We start from the raw sequence: 17593 nt of genomic DNA, 5'->3' as shown, positions 1-17593 counted from the left end.
CAGTCGAGGAAGGAGAGCAGTTCATAGCCAGCGGTGGAGTCTACAACCTCGTCTATCCAAGACAGACTGAAGGGGTCTTTAGGGTAGTGTTTGTTGAGATCAGTGTAATCAACGAACATTCTCTATTCTTTATTCTTTTTTGAACAAGAACTAGATTTGCTAACCACTCAGGATGATACACTTCTTTAATAAATATGGCAGCTAGGAGCCATTTTATTTCTACCCTAATAGCCTCCTTCTTGTCTGGCATGAATCATCAGAGTTTCTGCTTGATCGGTTTGGCGATCGACGAGACATTCAAGGAGTGCTCGATCTTCTCTCGTGGTACTCCCAGCATATCTGTAGGTTTCCAAGCCAACATGTAGGCATTGGCATGTAGGAAGGAGACAAACGCTTTTCCTATTTGGGGTCGAGATGAGCCCCAATCTTGATGGTCTTGGTGGGGTCATTGAGGCCGAGGCCGACCTCCTTTGTTTCCTTGGACTTGGCGGAGGCACATGGAGGCTCTAGTGCTAGGATGTCTAGGTCATCGGCGGGCACCGTCTTAGCATCGATGACCATGCTAGCCATCTGGATGGAGAGGTTGGTGGCTTCAGCGAGGGTGAGACTCTATTTCACAGGTGTAGGCGATGGAGAGGTTGGCCCGTAGAGCTAGAACTCCTATAGGCGAAGGCATCTTCAACACCAGATAGGCGTAATGTGGTATGGCCATGAACTTGGCCAGAGCTGGCTGACCAAGTATGGCATGGTAGGCGGTGTTGAAGTCAGCAACGTAGAAGTTGATGTGCTCGACGCGGAAGTTGCTTGTCGTGCCAAATTGTACCGAGAGGGTGATCTCTCCAAGTGGTTTAGATGCCTTGCTAGGTACCACACCCTAGGAGGAGTCAAAGGGTGTGAGGTCTTCTATTCCAAGGCCTAGCTCCTTTAGGGCTTCGGCGAAGAGGAGGTTCAGAGCACTTCCGCCGTCGATGAGTACTTTCCTAAAGAGTACTTTCTTGATGGTTGCATCAAGAATGAAGGGGAAATGCCCTGTGTAAGGGATGTCCACCCACTGGTCAGCCCTACTGAAGGTGATGGGGACCTTAGACTAGGGGCGATAGCTAGGGTTGGCGATGGCGTCTTTTGTGTTGACGACGAGCACCCGATGGGCAGTGAACTTTCGATCTCTTCTGCTCTCGATGGCGGTGAGGCCCCCGAATATAGTGGCGACCACTTTGTTGTGATCCTGGAAGGAGTTGTTGTTGTCCCTAGGTGGTCGGCGACCTCTGGCTTCGTCGTCATAGTCATCATTCTTTTTGCCCTAAAACTCCTTAGCCAAGCCAAGACAGTCCTTCATCTTGTGCTTGTTGTTCTTATGGAGGGGGTATGGGCCTTTGAGGATCTTCTTGTACTACTCATTGTAGTTGCGCTTGGTGTGAGGTTCGTCAATGGCAGCGACGATGTGGTCTGGTCGGCGACGGTGATATTGACTAGTTTTGGACCCTTCTAGCCGATCATGGCCACTGTCCTGATGGTGGTCGCGGTCGTCGTGGCGATGGTCACTGTGGCGTCGTTCGTCGCTGTGGCGAGTTGGGCGGTGAGTGCCCACATCCTCGTTGAAGCGTACTTCGGCCTCTTCGGCATCGGCGTACTGGTCGGCGGTTGTGATCATCTCGCCAATCCCCTTAGGAGGCTTATGATTGAATTTGGAGCAGAGGTCGCGGTGATGGAGTCCTCGAATAAAGGTGATGATGACTTCTACTTCTGTGATATTGGGAATAGAATTCCTCATCTTGGGAAAATGCCTGATGTAGCTACAGAGGAGCTTGGACGGTTTCTAGTAGATGCGATTCAGATCATGCTTGGTGTCTAACCGAGTACACGTAGCCATGTAGTTGTTGGTGAAGACCTTCTTCAGATGTTCCCAAGATCTGATAGAATTCGGGGCGAGGCTTGTGAGCCAGTTCATTGCGGTTGGCGTGAGCATGACGGGAAGATAGTTTGCCATGACACTGGTATCTTTCCTGGCGGCACGCACAGCGGTGGCATAAGCTTGTAGCCATTGTGTGGGGTTCATTCGCCCCTTGTAGGGATCGACCCCGGTGATTTTGAAACCATAGGGCCACTGGAGTGTTCAGAGTGCTCTAGTGAATGCTCGAGGCCCTTTGAGATCATCACCGTTGGGATCTATAGCGTTGCCGATGTTGAGTGGCTAGAGGGCTGTGTCCGGGTTACTAAACTCTTGCTCATATTCTTGACGCCGGCGTACTTCCTCTTCATGGCGAGAGAAACGACGCCCGTCGATGTGACGTCGTGCATCCCGGAGGTTGTTGATGTGTGCTCGGACATCTTAGTCAACTTCTTGTTCATGTTGACGAGGGTAGTCGATGCAGTCCCCCTAGATCCCCCCTAGAGGGGCTATCCATCATCACGCTGTTGATCAACGAAATAGCTTCTACTGGGGCAGCGATTGGATCTTAGCACAGTGGACCGATGAATCAAGCTTGTCGAATAGGAAGGTCTCTGATCCTAGTGGATCTCATTGACCTAGCAGTGTGTGGCTTTAAGCATCACAACGACCTTGGCGACCTCTGGCGTTTGCTCGAGCTGAGTGATCTCATTGGCGGCAACGACCAAGTTGACGCTTGGGGTCTTGTAGACATCATGGCCATCGACGCGGACGAATTCATCATCAAGGTTGCGGCGAAGCAGGCGTGGCCTCCCTTGCGAGTCGAGCTGTTCTCCATTGCGAGCAGCCTCGGCCAACACAATGGCAGCCTCATTTGCTAGGCGCTGCGCGCGGTTGGCGTTTCTGTTGATGCGAGCTACGCGGTCCTCATCGGTTTCTCCATCCCACGGAGGGCTGTCGATGCTGACATTAAAGATCCTGCCTCCTCGGAAGGGTGGTAAAGGAGGTTGGACGGCGGCGGTTTCAGCGACAGTCTCTGTAGAGCCCTGGGACTCGGAGTCTAGATTTTCCTCTAGGATGGTGTGGAGGGATGCTTCGGGGCATCGACCGATTTGGAGCATGTTGATAATCGGCGAGAGCTGGTCGGTGATCGGGTCGACGAGAGGATAAATGTCTCCCACCTGGTCGGTGAATTTGCCCCTTAGGGCATCCTGATGGATGGCGGTCGTATCCCCTAGAGTTTCCTGATCTGCCTTCGATAGATCAGAATCGGAGGGTGATCGACGCTGAACCAAAGTGGTCAGAGCCGATCCCACGATGGAGAGGCAGTTGGGGAGCTTCTGGCTAACCTGATCGATGGATGCGATTAGATCGTCGTTGTCGATCCGCTTCCTCGGATAGCGGGGGAGCGGGCGGCGAATTGTTGGTGAAGACGACCTCGGAGGCGGTTCCGAGATCGGATCTGCTATTGCAGGTGCTGGTGTGGTCGGCGCAGAATTGATCTGCACCGGCTCAATGATCTCTCCATCTTTGTCAGCGTTGATGATCCAGGAGATCGATCCGACCGTAAAGATCTGGTCGGGCTTTGGGGAGAACGAAGAGCCTGTAAAATGTACTATCTTGTTCGTCATAGAAACAGCATGCACACCCCTACCTAGCGCGTAAATTGTCGATAGAATATCATCGGCAATCCTCCGAGGGGTATCCCACAAAGGTAGATTGATTGGTATAGATGCGTGTAATCTAGAACAAGAAGGCAACAGAGACATAAGAGTTTAAACAGGTTCGGGCCGTCAGTACGATATAATACCCTACTCCTATGGTCTGTTGGTTTGTATTGGCTATTTATGATATTACGTGTGTTTTGAGAGGGTCCCTACCCATCTTATATAGTCTGGGGGCATGGTTACAAGTCGGTTAGATCTAGCAGATAACCGAAAAGTAATAATAGATTACATGAATAATGGGATCGAACGTATCCTAACAGATCTCGTAGTATCTTCAGGATAACGTCCTTGATGTCTTGCGGTACACGCCGAGTAGTGTCGTGCACCGTAGGTCTTCATCTTGTGGGCTGGATCGCCCCTAGGAGCGCAGCCCATGTAGTCTACTGTTGATATCCGGGGTCGAACCCCCACAAGTAGTTTATTAGTTGACAAGATTGCAAAAGCACCCGTATATGGACCTAATCTTAGGTGGTGTATGGTTCCACCTCCTAAATTTTAGTCGTTGTTTCATCAAATATTTGATACATGCATGGAGTATTAAATATAGACTAGTTATGAAACTAAATACATAGATTGAGATTAATTTGCGACACGAATTTTTTAAGCCTAATTAGTTTATGATTTGACAATTTGGTGCTAGAGTAAACATGTGCTAATGATAGATTAATTAGGCTTAATAAATTCGTCTCGCGGATTACTGACGAATTCTATAGTTTACTTTTTTATTAGTATTCGAACACCCATGCAACACCTCATGTGACATCGGATGAGACACCTCTTAAACTTTAGTCCCTGCATCACACTCTCTTAGTCAAGCCTATCCAAGTTTATCAAGCCATTATTCATCTTATTTTAATAGAAAAGTTAAGCCTAATTCGTGAACCAACCCATGGGCATGAATGGTTTTTTGAAACTTGCATTCTCACATATTTTCGCACATGAACAGTTGAATACCATCCCCTGTTTAAGAATTTTATGCACAGTAAAATTCGGCTGGTTTTTCAACCAGCCGAACGAGCCCGCAATGTACATGTAAATCAGAAATAGTATATGGCTGAGCTACCCTACAAGGCTGTGACATGTGTAAGGGAGAATAAACACATAATAGATGGAAATTTCACCGCAGAAATATGGAAACCAATAAAAAAAACTGTATCGGTTTGCATACAAGGATAGGATAAGGAATTAATGACATGTTAGAGCTTAGAAATACCCTGAGAAGTATTTTTTGCATAACTTTTAGAATAAGCAATTCATTCGGCACAAAGTTTAAGTCAATTATATATAGCAATCTCGTTCATACATTTCGAACATCGTTGTAAAAGAAGCTTTTGTCCGAGTTTGCGATAAAGAAGAAACACAACCCCCCGGTTCACAGGCGAAACGGAGGCTCACACGTCGGATCCGATGGCGAATCGCAGCCAGCCAGGCACGCATGCCCCCCGTGCCCGTTGCGGGACACGGACACCGACGGCGGGGCCCACCCGACATCCCCTCCTCCCCTTCCTTCCCTTCCCCTCCCTTCATCAGCTCGCACACGCTGGCGCGGCTTGCCCCCACGCTGCGCTCCTACCACCACCACTATATAATCCCCGATCGCCTCACGCACACGCACCGACCCACCGGCCGACGAGGCGCAACCGCCGCAACGCAAACCCACACGCCCGCCGCCGCCGTACCGACCCGCTCCTCCTCCGCTGTGGTGCGAGCAGGCTACGGCAGCAGACCCCGCAGGCTGCTCCTGGACCGAGGGAGAACGCGCGGGGCCGGGGTGCAGAGGCGGAGGAGGTACGTATGGACAAGTACGAGGCGGTGCGGGACATCGGGTCGGGGAACTTCGGGGTGGCGCGGCTGATGCGCAACCGCGAGACCCGAGAGCTCGTCGCCGTCAAGTGCATCGAGCGCGGCCACCGGGTTCGTTGTTTTTGTTTTGTTCGTTTCTTAAACTTTTTAGTTGCGGTTTGTTCGACTTGGCGGTGGATTAATTACTGGGTCTGGGTGGATTGCGACTGGGTTCTGTGCTGTGCAGATTGACGAGAATGTGTACAGGGAGATCATCAACCACCGCTCGCTGCGCCATCCCAACATTATTCGCTTCAAGGAGGTTGGTCGTTATGGACCGAAACGTTTAATTGCTCGCTTGATCATTTCCTTTCGCTTTTATTTTTAATCACTGGGTGTTTGATGCCGTTTTAGTGTTATTAGGGAGCGGCTTCAAAGGGTGGCGGATAAAGGACTTTCCAAAATATATATATTGTGCGTAGTAATTGATAATTCGGGACGTTGCTGATTCCACTTAACTGCATATAGTGGGGGAATCTTTTGATTGGTGCTGTTTAATTAGGTGCCAACTTTTGCTGTTTTCCTCTGTCCTCTGTCCCTTTCCTTTTAGGCTATTCCCCTTGTGCTTCTTACGAATTTGGTATGCGATTTAGTGTCAGGGATGCATCCACTTTAGATACTCGTTAGGCTGTATGTTTTCTGTCTCAGATTGTTCACACAAATCTCAAGAGTATAAGGTGCAGAGTCTTCTATTTGAACCGTTGTGAGTTTTAAATGGACGAAGAAAACAGATTATGCCTCCACTCTGTTTGCTTAAGTAGTATATTTTCTCCTCCTTTTTCTGAATCACATGGGTTTTAATTGTTTTGGGAAAAAACTTCTGCAGGTGATACTTACACCAATGCATCTTATGATTGTGATGGAGTTTGCAGCAGGTGGAGAGCTTTTCGATCGGATCTGTGATCGCGGGCGGTTTAGTGAGGATGAGGTCTCAGAATTTGTTCCTGAGTTTATGTTAATGTTTTGATGAAAGAGTGATACTTAATTATTTTTTTTCTGCTTAATGCAGGCCCGGTATTTCTTTCAGCAGTTGATCTGTGGCGTGAGCTATTGCCATTACATGGTACGAAAGACACAAACAGAAGATTTTCTGTTCATTTGACAAACAAAACCATATTCTACGCTTTTAAGAGCAAAAGACTTGTATACCTTGTGTTCATCATTTTTTAGAAGAGACACTGGTTGTTAGCATAAAAGGTGTACTTGATGTATCACCGTGTATGTTTGTTGTTATTTCTCATAATTCATTCTGAGGACAAAATTTTCAAACACCAGCAAATATGCCATAGAGATCTGAAGCTGGAGAATGTTCTCTTGGATGGCAGCCCAGCTCCACGGCTTAAGATATGCGATTTTGGCTATTCCAAGGTGGTTTGCTGGATCCATGGTTAATACTACAAATGCGGAACTTAGTAAAATCTTTATAAATTCTCATTAAATATTCTTTTGCCATGTCTGGAACAGTCATCAGTGTTGCATTCAAGACCCAAATCAGCAGTGGGAACCCCAGCATATATTGCACCTGAGGTGCTATCCCGTCGTGAGTATGATGGAAAGGTGAGCTTATCTCCCCTTGATTCTTTCATGAACTACATGTTTTCTTGTTTCTATTACACCTTCGCAGGATATTCTGTTAGGTCACTTGCAATCTTTTTCTAGGCACTGTTTACAACTTTGTGCAAGTATCCTTTTGCCTTGCTCTTGTTTTCATATGTTGAAGATTTGCAATGTTTTAGCATAACAGTACTGATTTACCCAGTTGTTTTAGGTGCATAAATTAAATGATGGTAATCAAACTTCCCCATCACAACCACATTGTGGGGGTATATTTGTCCATGATTGTGACATTACATGCTTGGCTTCTCAATGTTGTGAAAGTCAGGTTGAATGATCAATCCAAAAGTTGATCCTTCTGAAATTCTGCATACGCAGGGAGGAATCTTAGGAAATATCTGATCTGTAGGCTTATTTGTCAAATCTTAACAAGCAACTGTGTATCAAGTTTATGTTATTTTTTGGTCGAGCCAAATAGGTCACTATTATGATGATGAACTAATAAGTTTGTATAATTGTACTGCATGCACCAAACCTCTTTGTTGTGAGTTGTGACACATGCTGTTGGTGTACAGTCTTGTTCGGCAACTAGATGGACTTCACATCTATTCTTTGATAGTGCATTTCATTTTTAGCTATAGTCACAAGTGCTGAAACAACAAAGGATCTGAAATTCTCTTGACAAATGCTTCTAATTTGGATGAGGAGTCATTGTCAGCACGAGGTGCTGGAACATTTTCTGTTTGGTTTATTGAGGTAATATGTAGCACAAGGGATGTTGACACCAGAAAAGTGGAGCAGGGCTATTTGCTAACAGACATCCACAAAAGAGGTTCTTATCCTACAGATTCTCCATGTTCCTATAAAATAGTTCACCTTTGGACTGTGGATGGAGGGTTTTAGCTTCTAGTTTTTACATTGTCATGAACAAATAGGTTCTGGTAGGTTTATTACTAGCTAGTAGTTTAGAAGGACGAATTTTCTGCAGTCTTATTTTCTGTCATCTCCCCCCCCCCCCCCCCCCCCCCCCCCTGTTAAGTTTAATTGTCAGAACACAGTAAGTGCAACTAAATCGATAAAGAACACTACTGTGAAGTATGGGCATGGATCACAATTACATCAATAAAGAACATGTGCATCGCACAATCCGAGTGTCGCGCAAAAAATTCGAGTTCACTCCATATTATAGGAACTGTGATCTCATGGCTAGCATTAAGTTTGATATGAAGATTTTTGTATACCAACTTCCTTTTAAGAAAATTTCTAAGAGCAGTTTATACATCCACAACTAGCTGGCCAACCATTGAGCTTCATGCATATGTCATAGTGCTAACTTGAACACGATTGTAGATCCTATTTATGTTTTGAATTTGATGCTTCTTCTGACTTCCTTGTTGAACATAAAATGCATGTGGAGCCTATTTGGTTCCTCTTGATTCTTATGGCTTATATTTTGTATTTTATGTGTTTAGGGTTAACTTCATGGTTCTAACTAGCCCACTATAGCACTGCTATTGCATCTAACATTACTTTAGCTCCGCTAAACACCACTATTTGGCTTACCCGTGAAATTCTTTTAACACTGCTATTTTTGACCAAGTCAAAATATTTATTCTTTGCTCTAGATGACTAGAATCCATGCCTCTATTATATTTTTACTTCAATGAATGATGCAGTGAACCATTGAATAGTTGTTTAGTTTATTTGTTGATTGAATATGAATGTTGATTATAGCCATGAGTGAGCTGATTGATTGAATGATTATGAAGTAATGGGCATGATGACATGTCTCCTAGAGCTTTTGACATGTATTCAAGTATTATGAGTTCATGGAACTTCCTTAGTTCTATGTTTATGTTCACAATTAACTGAAGAATTCTATGTTTTTTTAATAAAATCACTACCCCTATATTCCGCTATAGCATCTTATAGCTTCCTGGAGGAGGAGGCTGCTAAATAGCTTAGCCCACTATTTAAAACCTTGGTTTTAAGTTTATTATGGTTTATGCTGACATGCTTCGTCATAACCCACAAGCAACTTGCATACTGTTTATATATATGTTTTCTATTTTTAATGCAATGGCAGAACAGAATTGTACCACATGAAAGCCACCCGATCAATCAAATATCAGTTTCTCTTGACACCTCAGAAATTCTCATGTATGATTAGTGAATTTTCGAAGCTTTGCCAGTTTAGCACAAAATATAAACATCAGTAAGTCTTATCAAGTGCAAGGAAACATATTAGTGTTCTCATTCTGAAAATGTGTATATCCTGACCTTGTAATTCACACTCTATCCTAATAAAGTTTGTTAATATTTATCTAACAGACTATTCATCTCCACTCATTGATTACAGTGGTACTTGTTCATGTAGCTTGCAGACGTATGGTCCTGCGGGGTGACTCTTTACGTCATGCTTGTGGGAGCATACCCATTTGAAGACCCCGATGACCCCAAGAATATACGCAAGACCATTCAGGTGACATGCTATACGCCACTAATATAGATATCTTATCCAATTTCTGCTATTATTTTCTTTTTTCAACATCACTTTACCCTCATTCCAGTCACTCTTCGCCTGCAGCAAATAATGCAAGTGCAATACAAGATACCAGATTATGTCCACATATCTACAGAATGCCAGCAACTTCTTGCCCGTATCTTTGTTGCCAATCCAATGAGGGTAGTGATCTCAACCTGTAAATTACAGTCATGACGTGCCATGATACATGTGGGATAGTGTAAACCGTGGTAATTTGAAACATTGATGCAGTATTTTTTACTAATATTCTCCAGAGAATCACAATGAAGGAAATAAAGAGCCATCCATGGTTTTTGAAGAACCTACCACGGGAACTAACGGAGACTGCACAAGGCATGTACTACAGGAGGGATAACAGGGTGCCTTCTTATTCAGACCAAACGTCGGAAGAAATCATGAAGATAGTTCAAGATGCAAGGACCATGCCGAAATCATCCAGATCAGGCTATGGGTGGAGCAGTGAGTATTCGGATGAAGAAGAAGAGAAGGAAGAGGAACACAGACCAGATGAACATGAGGAAGAGGAAGATGAATACGATCGGAGGGTGAAGGAGGTCCATGCTAGCGAAGAACTCCGTTTGGATACTCTTCATATATGAAAAGCTAGTGGAAGAAAGTTACATGTAGATAACTGGGTTGCTGCGGATCTGAAGGATCCAGTGGGATGTTTGCAATTTTGGCTTCAGAATTGCTTATGTTTGGTCAATTTTCATGTAACATAATTTAATACACTGAGACAGACTACCATGTTCCTATTATTGGTAAATATATGAAGCATGTACGGTCTGTCTGGATTGTACAGTCTGCTATGTTCCGGTATGATAATTCTAACGCATTTTTACGTGGGATCGGTGCTATCCACCAGATCACCACTACCTGAGCATCCAGCATAGATATGGAAAGCGGATAATATCTGGTTGATCGGCTTGAAGTTTTACACTGTGGAACACATACTCATACTCTAATGCATCAGAAAAATCGATGTAAGCAGCTCTTCGCAGTAGTAACCCTCTGTATTAAAGGTTTCAATGCATGAGACTCTAACATATACTTTCACTTAAGGTAGCATCATATGCTATTCTAAAAAAATCACCCATTAACACTGCCAATATCTAGGTGCCTGACGACAACAATCTGGATTCGCAAATAGGAAAACATCAGACGCATAATGGAACTATTCTCATTTCGATTTAATAAATACTAAAAGAAAAACGAGGGAGCAGCACTAACCAAATGTCAGGACATGCTACTGTCCTACTCCTACACCATTAATTGCATTGGAATTTGATAATTAATGTGGAATTCAAAGGATTTACAAGTTACCTCTCCTAAACTGCTTCATTGTACCATTTGCTACAACCAAATTTCCAGTCGCAGACAGGTAATTGTTTGTGCCAAGATTGATTGAATGCTACAAATTAACATGTACATAGGTGACCGTTTGGATCAGGACTGTACTTTACAGTATGTTTGTCCGGTTATGATTTCAATTAGCAAGGATTAGCATTAGAATATACACTTGGACAAAAAAGTGATGCTCATGAAAATTAGTCACCTTTTGATATGACAACAAAGACATCATCTAGTGAGCACTTCCTAATCTCAGACTTATGTTCTGGGTTAATGATCGCCTGGTCAGTGTTAGCAAGGCGGTAGCCAATCACAATCTCGTCTCTCTCACGCGCCCTAACCATAATATCAAAGAAACTCAATTCCTCTTGCTCATAAAGGTAAAATTCAGCAGATCGAATGCACATCTCGTTTCCCTGTAACATGCAAAGTATCAAAATTCGGGTGCGACACATGTCAGGATGGGTAGTCAAGAGATAGAGGACAATGAATTTTAGAAAGTACCTCCTCAGCAAAAAGTTCTTCAAGAACTCTGTTTATTTGTTTGTCTTCCGCTACCATTGCTAGTGCCATACTTACAAGCTCATTTGACAGAACATAATCGCTGATTTTGGAGACAGATACAAGGTTTCTTGTTCTAGAATCGAGTATTTCACTGATGATGATAGATTTGTCTGATGCATGTTGCATTTCCCTAATCCAGGCACTGTGACAGAAGCCATTGTAACGATGAGGTGATTTCAGCTCCTTGGATGGAAGACGCTTAGACTGTAGAAGAAGGCACACATCAATGATGCAGAAGTCATTCATTTATGCACTATTGCACTGTGTCTGTCACCAGGCCGTTCTATACTCACCTGAATGTCACGAATAAGAAGTGTGGCCAAAGAACGTGAATCAGAATGTACGATGGAGTCCTCTACTGACTCATCTGCAAGAATTAAAATCTGTGGTTTCAAAGTTAGCATTGAGATACTTCTGCAGAAGTAAATCAGCAATCGAAGCAAATCAGAGGTGGTATTTTTACAAGTTGGCAATGGTGCAGTTGTTTTTCTTAGTAGTTTGGAGTGATCCTCTAGCAGTGGGTCTTTCCGGCTCTTTGGGCTGAGCGGTTGTTCGGTTTTCGGGCCCAGTTTCACCATAAAACTAGGTCAACTCTTTTCTTCTAATAGTATAGCGGCAATGCTCTTGCTGCCCTTTCGATTTATTTTTTGAGAAATATAGATCACAACATGAACATGGTATTAATGCTTCTATACAAACAGACCAATTTGTACTAGTAGGCTCCAAAATTTTCTTTCAGTTATCTGATGAAGATCTAAAATAAGATGTGAATGCAATTTGTACCTGTACTAAACAGACTATTTCACATAATTGCAAACAAAGGATTGTATGGGAGCTAAAGATCAAGAAGAGTATGTCCCTTTTAAATTGCATGTCGTTTTTTTTGTCCTAAGTCAAACTTCACTGCTTTGACCAACTTTATAGAAAAATGCACTTCCACCATCAAATTGGTACCCTTCATATGGTATTTTAGATGTTAGGTCAACGTTAGAAAAGTTGGACATAGGACAACTAAAACGACCTCCATTTTGGAACAGAGTAGTGACCTCAGTGTCAATTCATCAACTATTTATTTTATTGAACAATGATTGTGCAGAATCTCTCTAAAAGAGAGTAATTTGTACTCACAGAGTCAAACGTCTCCAGAGGCAAGCTTTCCAAGTGCCGCCTGATAACAGTATTGCCTTCTTTATGTACAAGCTTAATGTTTGTTAACCCGCCTATATCCAAACCACCGTCAGTCAGTTTTATCTCCCTCTCCTTCTCCGGCACCTCATTGAACATCCATAATTCAGAACCTGGAGCTAGAAATGCTTCCAGAACCTAAATAATAGCACTAGCTTTCATTACCGAAAATAAGATTTCTAAGACATCAGTCAGGGAACATAATTTAGTAAATTTACCATTATCATATCATGGATGTCACAGCGCCAACCACAGAACAAAATTTTCTCTGGATATTTGGGAGGGGTTGGTATGTTAGGCAGAAAACCCTTACTCACCTGAAAATAGATAAACATCTATGAGGTAAAACTCAAGGTGAAAGGAAATATGTTGCATGATGATCAATACACAAAATCAACTATTATTGAACCTTAAGTGAGGAAATTTACCTCTGGTAGAGGGGCAGGAGCATAAGTATCATCATCTTCTGCAATAACAAGGACCTCATCACCTTCTCTTAAAACATAATCATCATCAGGATTCATTAAGATCTTTCCAGATTTTGAAGCAACCTTGACTCCACAGGGCACAGCATCAGGAAATGAAATCAACACATCCCCAAACCGCATGCCATCCAATTCTGGCCATCTTTTAATATAAAACTCTGCATTTTCAAATCCCAATATATCTTCCCATATCTGCAAAAGTGGTTGATGGGTTAGTATTTTGAGTATTATGATCCATCCTGAGGGAAAATAACTCAGGACCAAATAAAACTTGGTTTCCTTGGTACCTTCAAACTTCAGTCACGTATAATCAGTGAACAATGGAACATTAGCAGCTATCAAGCTTCACATTTTTTTCTTTTTTTTTTCTTCCTTTTTTTGAGGAGGTCAAATGGCTAACATATGTGATGTCCCTAGGTAGTGCCTTTAACATTATGACTTCAGAACTTTGTGCCTTTAGCAACAGCAACAAAGTCTTTTGTATACATGTAAATTTGTGTAGAGAGAAAAATGACATCACACAGATCCTAAAATACCATGATTCAAGTAAAATTGTAGGCACAAATATTGTAACTATAAGACCAGAATAGCACTGAGATGTACCTGTGCAAGGCCAGGTTGAAGTGCACATTGTATCATCAAACGTCCAATCACATCATGGGCAACAACTGTTTCAATTAGTTCACCGCCAACCAGTTTCACTAAAGGTTCATTGTCAAGATCACTCATCTCTACAACAACATGGCCTCTTAGACCCTCCTTGACTCCAGTCAGACTCAGCACAACGCGCAATGCCCGTGCATCACTCTAGGGGACACAGAGAATGTGAGCATATGCAATAATATGACATGTTAGCCCCAAAAATATTAAATGTGTGTAGAACAAAATTACTAACTTGGTCTGCATTTTCATCCGATGCTAGAACAATAATGGCCCGTGCTTTAGAAACAGAAACCTGAAAAAAAAAAACATCTGAGGTCTGCTATTTGAGATCTTAATATGGAATCATCGCTGCATAGAACATGGACCAAGGATAACCAGATGAGAATAATCTCTGAAAATTCTACCTTCTTCAAGTCTGCTAGAATTATAGGACTGCCACTCCTACATATTACAGATGTTCCCATGAAGTCAAATTCTAGCTTTGCTATGTCCATCTCCATCTCTTCCTTGTCCCTTTCAGCTAGAACAACAACTACACCACCACCAATACTCTTGTTTGCTATAGCTAGCTGCTTCAGAAGAGAGCCCTGGTCCACAGTGCAGATATCGTTAGACGAACAATTCAATCATATCAACCTTGAAGAAGACAGAATTTAGCATTTGCAGCACAGTTTCAGTGATGTTAGAGGATACAGTACAAAAATGCAGGGCATATTATCAGATCATATCTTTTTTTACATACTAAAACAGCTTTCCATCAGAATGTTACCAGCTTATCACTCCATCCGAGAATTAGTATGTGGTTGATCTCTATCACCTCACTTTTTCCCTTGCACCAAGAATCCACCTTCTCTGATATTGCATCTGACACGAGCCCAAGCATTGTGGCAAACACCAGCATGCCCCCAGAGCTAATTGACACGGATACAATCCTCGGCCCCAAGCCAACCTGGTCGGCATGGTTTCCAGAATCTGCCACAAAAGTCCAGGAAAGCCAGAGAGCCTCCAGGAATCCACTGCCACTAACAACATACAGCGCAATCCCACCCCAAGCAATGAGAATTATGGTGGATAACAGGAGGGCAAGAAGCTTCGCATATGGGTGTCCTGAGAAGAACACGTCAACTTTATAGGCGGTCCTCTTCTTGAGAGGCACTTCTTCCTCACCACTTCTCCCCCTCATGGAATTTGTGCAAGAGCAAAGATGGTGCTAGATGGAGCTAAATTCCAATTCCCTGAACCGATAAAAGCAGAGCCATGGTCCCCATCAATCCAAGTACCCTCACGGTCCCCAGTATTGCCGGCGCTGCATGATCTGATCTTTTCCTGGCACAATGTTAAAGACTTCTAAATTGTTAGTGGTGTGAACCGTGATGGAAAGCAGTTAGCACATAATTTCACAGATCAAAGAGATAACCTGGAGTCCCATAACTTTTATCCATTGCCAAATAGCGAGGGTAGAGCTTGCGATAGTTACGACCAGCAGCTGCAATAACCCAAGGGAAATGGACCAAAATAGCACATCAGTCATCAGTGTGTCCAAAAAAAAAAAGTAGCAGGTATGGTACAACTAGCATGACTTACGAGTGGGAGATACGGAGAGAGATCAAATCGCGGAGCGCGCGGGGGCGGGAGTATAGGAGGCAGCGGCCTCCGCTCCTCGAGCAGCGCAGGGCGCTTCACCACGGAGGCCAGGCTCTTCTCCTCCCAGGGCCGTCCCGGGAAAATTCAAGGCCCTGTACCAAGCTAAAAAATGTGGCCTACTAGCCTAGAAAAAACAGAGCTAAATGTATGATATGATGTAGTATGTAGTACATTGCAATAAAATATATCAAGAATGGTACCTATGTTGCATAATCTTTACTTGAATAGCATCATTCTTGTAGTGTTCTTTGAAATGAAGTCATCAATGATATGCTCATAATCAATCTTCTCCAACATTTCGCCTTCAAGTGCTATTATATCCAAGTCATTAAGCCTTTCTTGTGTCATCGTAGAACGCAAATAAGTTTTTTCTTACGCTTTTGCCAACCCGATTCAAATTTTCTAGAACGATTTGCAGAAGACATGGCTTCAATCTTTGAACACAATTCCAGTAGGTGTCTAGATGAAAAGATCAAAAGAACAAAATTTAGAGAGATCGACCCACTACTACTCATTACAGTCTGAATGAATTGAAAAAAATAAATGATTAATATTACCTTCAGGGCCTCAGTGCCTCGCTAGTCGCTGCAGGTTCAGGTTGCCGTCAGTTCCTCACGCTCGATGTCGATCGCTCGTGATACGCGGCCGGCAGCCGATACGGCACCAGGGCGATGGCGGCGGTAGGGGACGAGGAGACCGAGACCTAACTGCTGCGAATTGGGATTGGCAAAACAAAATGATGCCCACTGCCAACAAATCATTTTTTATCAGGCCAAAATGTTGCTGTGCAAGCTGCCATAATAGGCTTGCTAGCTAATGGGCCAAAAGCCAAAGCTTCAGCTGTGCTGATCTATTTAAGTACTCTATATTTGGAGGCCTACGAGATTTGGAGGCCCTGCGCCGTCGCTCATGCTGCACATGCGCAGGGACGGCCAGTCCTCCTCCCGCTGCGACACCACCACCCTCGGCGGCACCGGCACGGTGGGGTTAGCGCTCCGGCGGTCGGCAGTCGTCGGGGTCTGCTGCTGCCGCGGCGGGCGCGGGCGCGAGGCGTGCGGACCTAGGAACGACGGGTAGCACCAGTCGCGGTCCAGCACCCCGCCGTTGGGTGCCGCGTAGGAGGGGTCGTCCACGGCGACGGTGAGCCGCCGCGGCGCCGAGGACGCCCCCGCCGCTGACGCCGTCGACGGCGGGAGGGGCGCCGTGGAGGAGCGGCGAACGAGGATGTTGTCCCTTAGACCGCCGCCGCCGCCGCCGCCGCCTCCTCCTACTACTACTACTACCCTATCAGCGGCCAGTATGGATGCCGCAGCAGAGCCAGAGATGGTGCGCGACTTGGTGAGCTGCGGCCGCGGCGGGCGCGGGTCAGGGCTCGCCGCGCCACCAGACCTTGGATCAGGGCTCGGGCTCTCCGCCTCGCTGCCACCATCGCTCTCCGCCATTAGCAGCGAGCTCGAGCTCCCTCCCCTCCCCTCCCGTCCGGCGCCCGCCTGGTAATAATTCGGATACGATCAAACGAACACGCATAAACCACTCCCAAATAACCCTTTAACCCCGTGATGATTACATATCCAACTGACTAACCCCACTTCGCCAGCGACCCTGACCCGTGGGCCATCTCTTATCGGCCCCACCTGTAAGACACACCCATCGCGCGATGGCCGAATTTTTTATTTTTTAGCCCTTTAAAAAAAATCACAAATATGTTTCTGGAGGATTTTTTTCAAAATCTGGACCCTTTTCTCGGCGACATCGTTGCTGACGCCGAGCTTACACGTCCGAGATCTTAGGCTCGAAGCAGACGTGGCGGTGATATGGCAGGAAACTCGGCGCCGTAGATCTTGGCGCCGAGCTGATGTTTTAACCCCGGCCCCAACCTTCCTGTCCGAGTCTTCTTCCTCTTCTTTCTCCTCATTCTCGGGTTTTTTTTCTCTCCACTTCGCCCTACCTCACGAATCGATATATTGGACCTTGAAAACTTTGATTTGATCCGTAAATCTTCGAGAGCAAGGTATCCTCGCTCCCCTCGTAATTTTTTTCGCATCGATTCAGTATATATTAGTTGGATTTTTGAATCTAAGAATCGTCATTACTTAGGGTTTCATGCAATTTTTAATATTTGTATTAAACCTAGGTAACCGCAGCG

General features: G+C 44.5%; 2 protein-coding genes across 3 annotated transcripts; one reads left to right on the top strand and one right to left on the bottom strand.

Moving 5' to 3' along the window:
- Positions 1–5265: 5265 nt before the first annotated feature.
- LOC136450816 (serine/threonine-protein kinase SAPK4-like) lies at positions 5266–10346 on the top strand. 2 transcript variants are annotated; one of them, XR_010758435.1, is made up of 9 exons: positions 5266–5529; positions 5645–5719; positions 6284–6385; positions 6467–6520; positions 6733–6825; positions 6922–7014; positions 9389–9493; positions 9582–9697; positions 9811–9862. XR_010758435.1 is itself a non-coding variant. In XM_066451439.1 (9 exons), the coding sequence occupies exons 1-9, from the start codon at positions 5410–5412 to the stop codon at positions 10153–10155; spliced, it is 1086 nt and encodes a 361-aa protein (XP_066307536.1). In that variant the 5' UTR covers positions 5266–5409; the 3' UTR covers positions 10156–10346. The 2 variants fall into 2 exon arrangements, 1 of the variants encoding a protein (XP_066307536.1); XM_066451439.1 differs by having other exon boundaries at positions 9599–9697; positions 9811–10346.
- Positions 10347–10921: 575 nt separating this feature from the next.
- Positions 10922–16920, bottom strand: LOC136450815 (probable ion channel POLLUX). Its single transcript, XM_066451438.1, is given in 14 exon segments — positions 10922–11322; positions 11411–11674; positions 11764–11853; positions 12599–12793; positions 12874–12972; positions 13084–13332; positions 13744–13947; positions 14036–14095; positions 14208–14390; positions 14573–14997; positions 15000–15129; positions 15221–15289; positions 15388–15499; positions 16378–16920. Coding segments are annotated over 14 exon segments (2811 nt in total). The 5' UTR covers positions 16890–16920; the 3' UTR covers positions 10922–11103.
- Between the last annotated feature and the right edge of the window lie 673 nt (positions 16921–17593).

This window comes from Miscanthus floridulus, chromosome 5 (assembly GCF_019320115.1).
Source record: "Miscanthus floridulus cultivar M001 chromosome 5, ASM1932011v1, whole genome shotgun sequence".
Taxonomy (NCBI): domain Eukaryota; kingdom Viridiplantae; phylum Streptophyta; class Magnoliopsida; order Poales; family Poaceae; genus Miscanthus; species Miscanthus floridulus.
The sequence above is the reverse complement of the archived record's forward strand: the minus strand, read 5'-3'. Positions and strand labels throughout refer to the sequence as shown.

What these genes read in the sequence shown, in the direction of transcription:
- LOC136450816 (XM_066451439.1), top strand. Translation starts at nt 5,410, where the DNA reads ATGGACAAGTACGAGGCGGTGCGGGACATCGGGTCGGGGAACTTCGGG. An exon ending in ACATTATTCGCTTCAAGGAG is followed by an intron (nt 5,720 to 6,283) that starts GTTGGTCGTTAT and finishes AAACTTCTGCAG; the next exon opens with GTGATACTTACACCAATGCA. An exon ending in GTCGTGAGTATGATGGAAAG is followed by an intron (nt 7,015 to 9,388) that starts GTGAGCTTATCT and finishes TTGTTCATGTAG; the next exon opens with CTTGCAGACGTATGGTCCTG.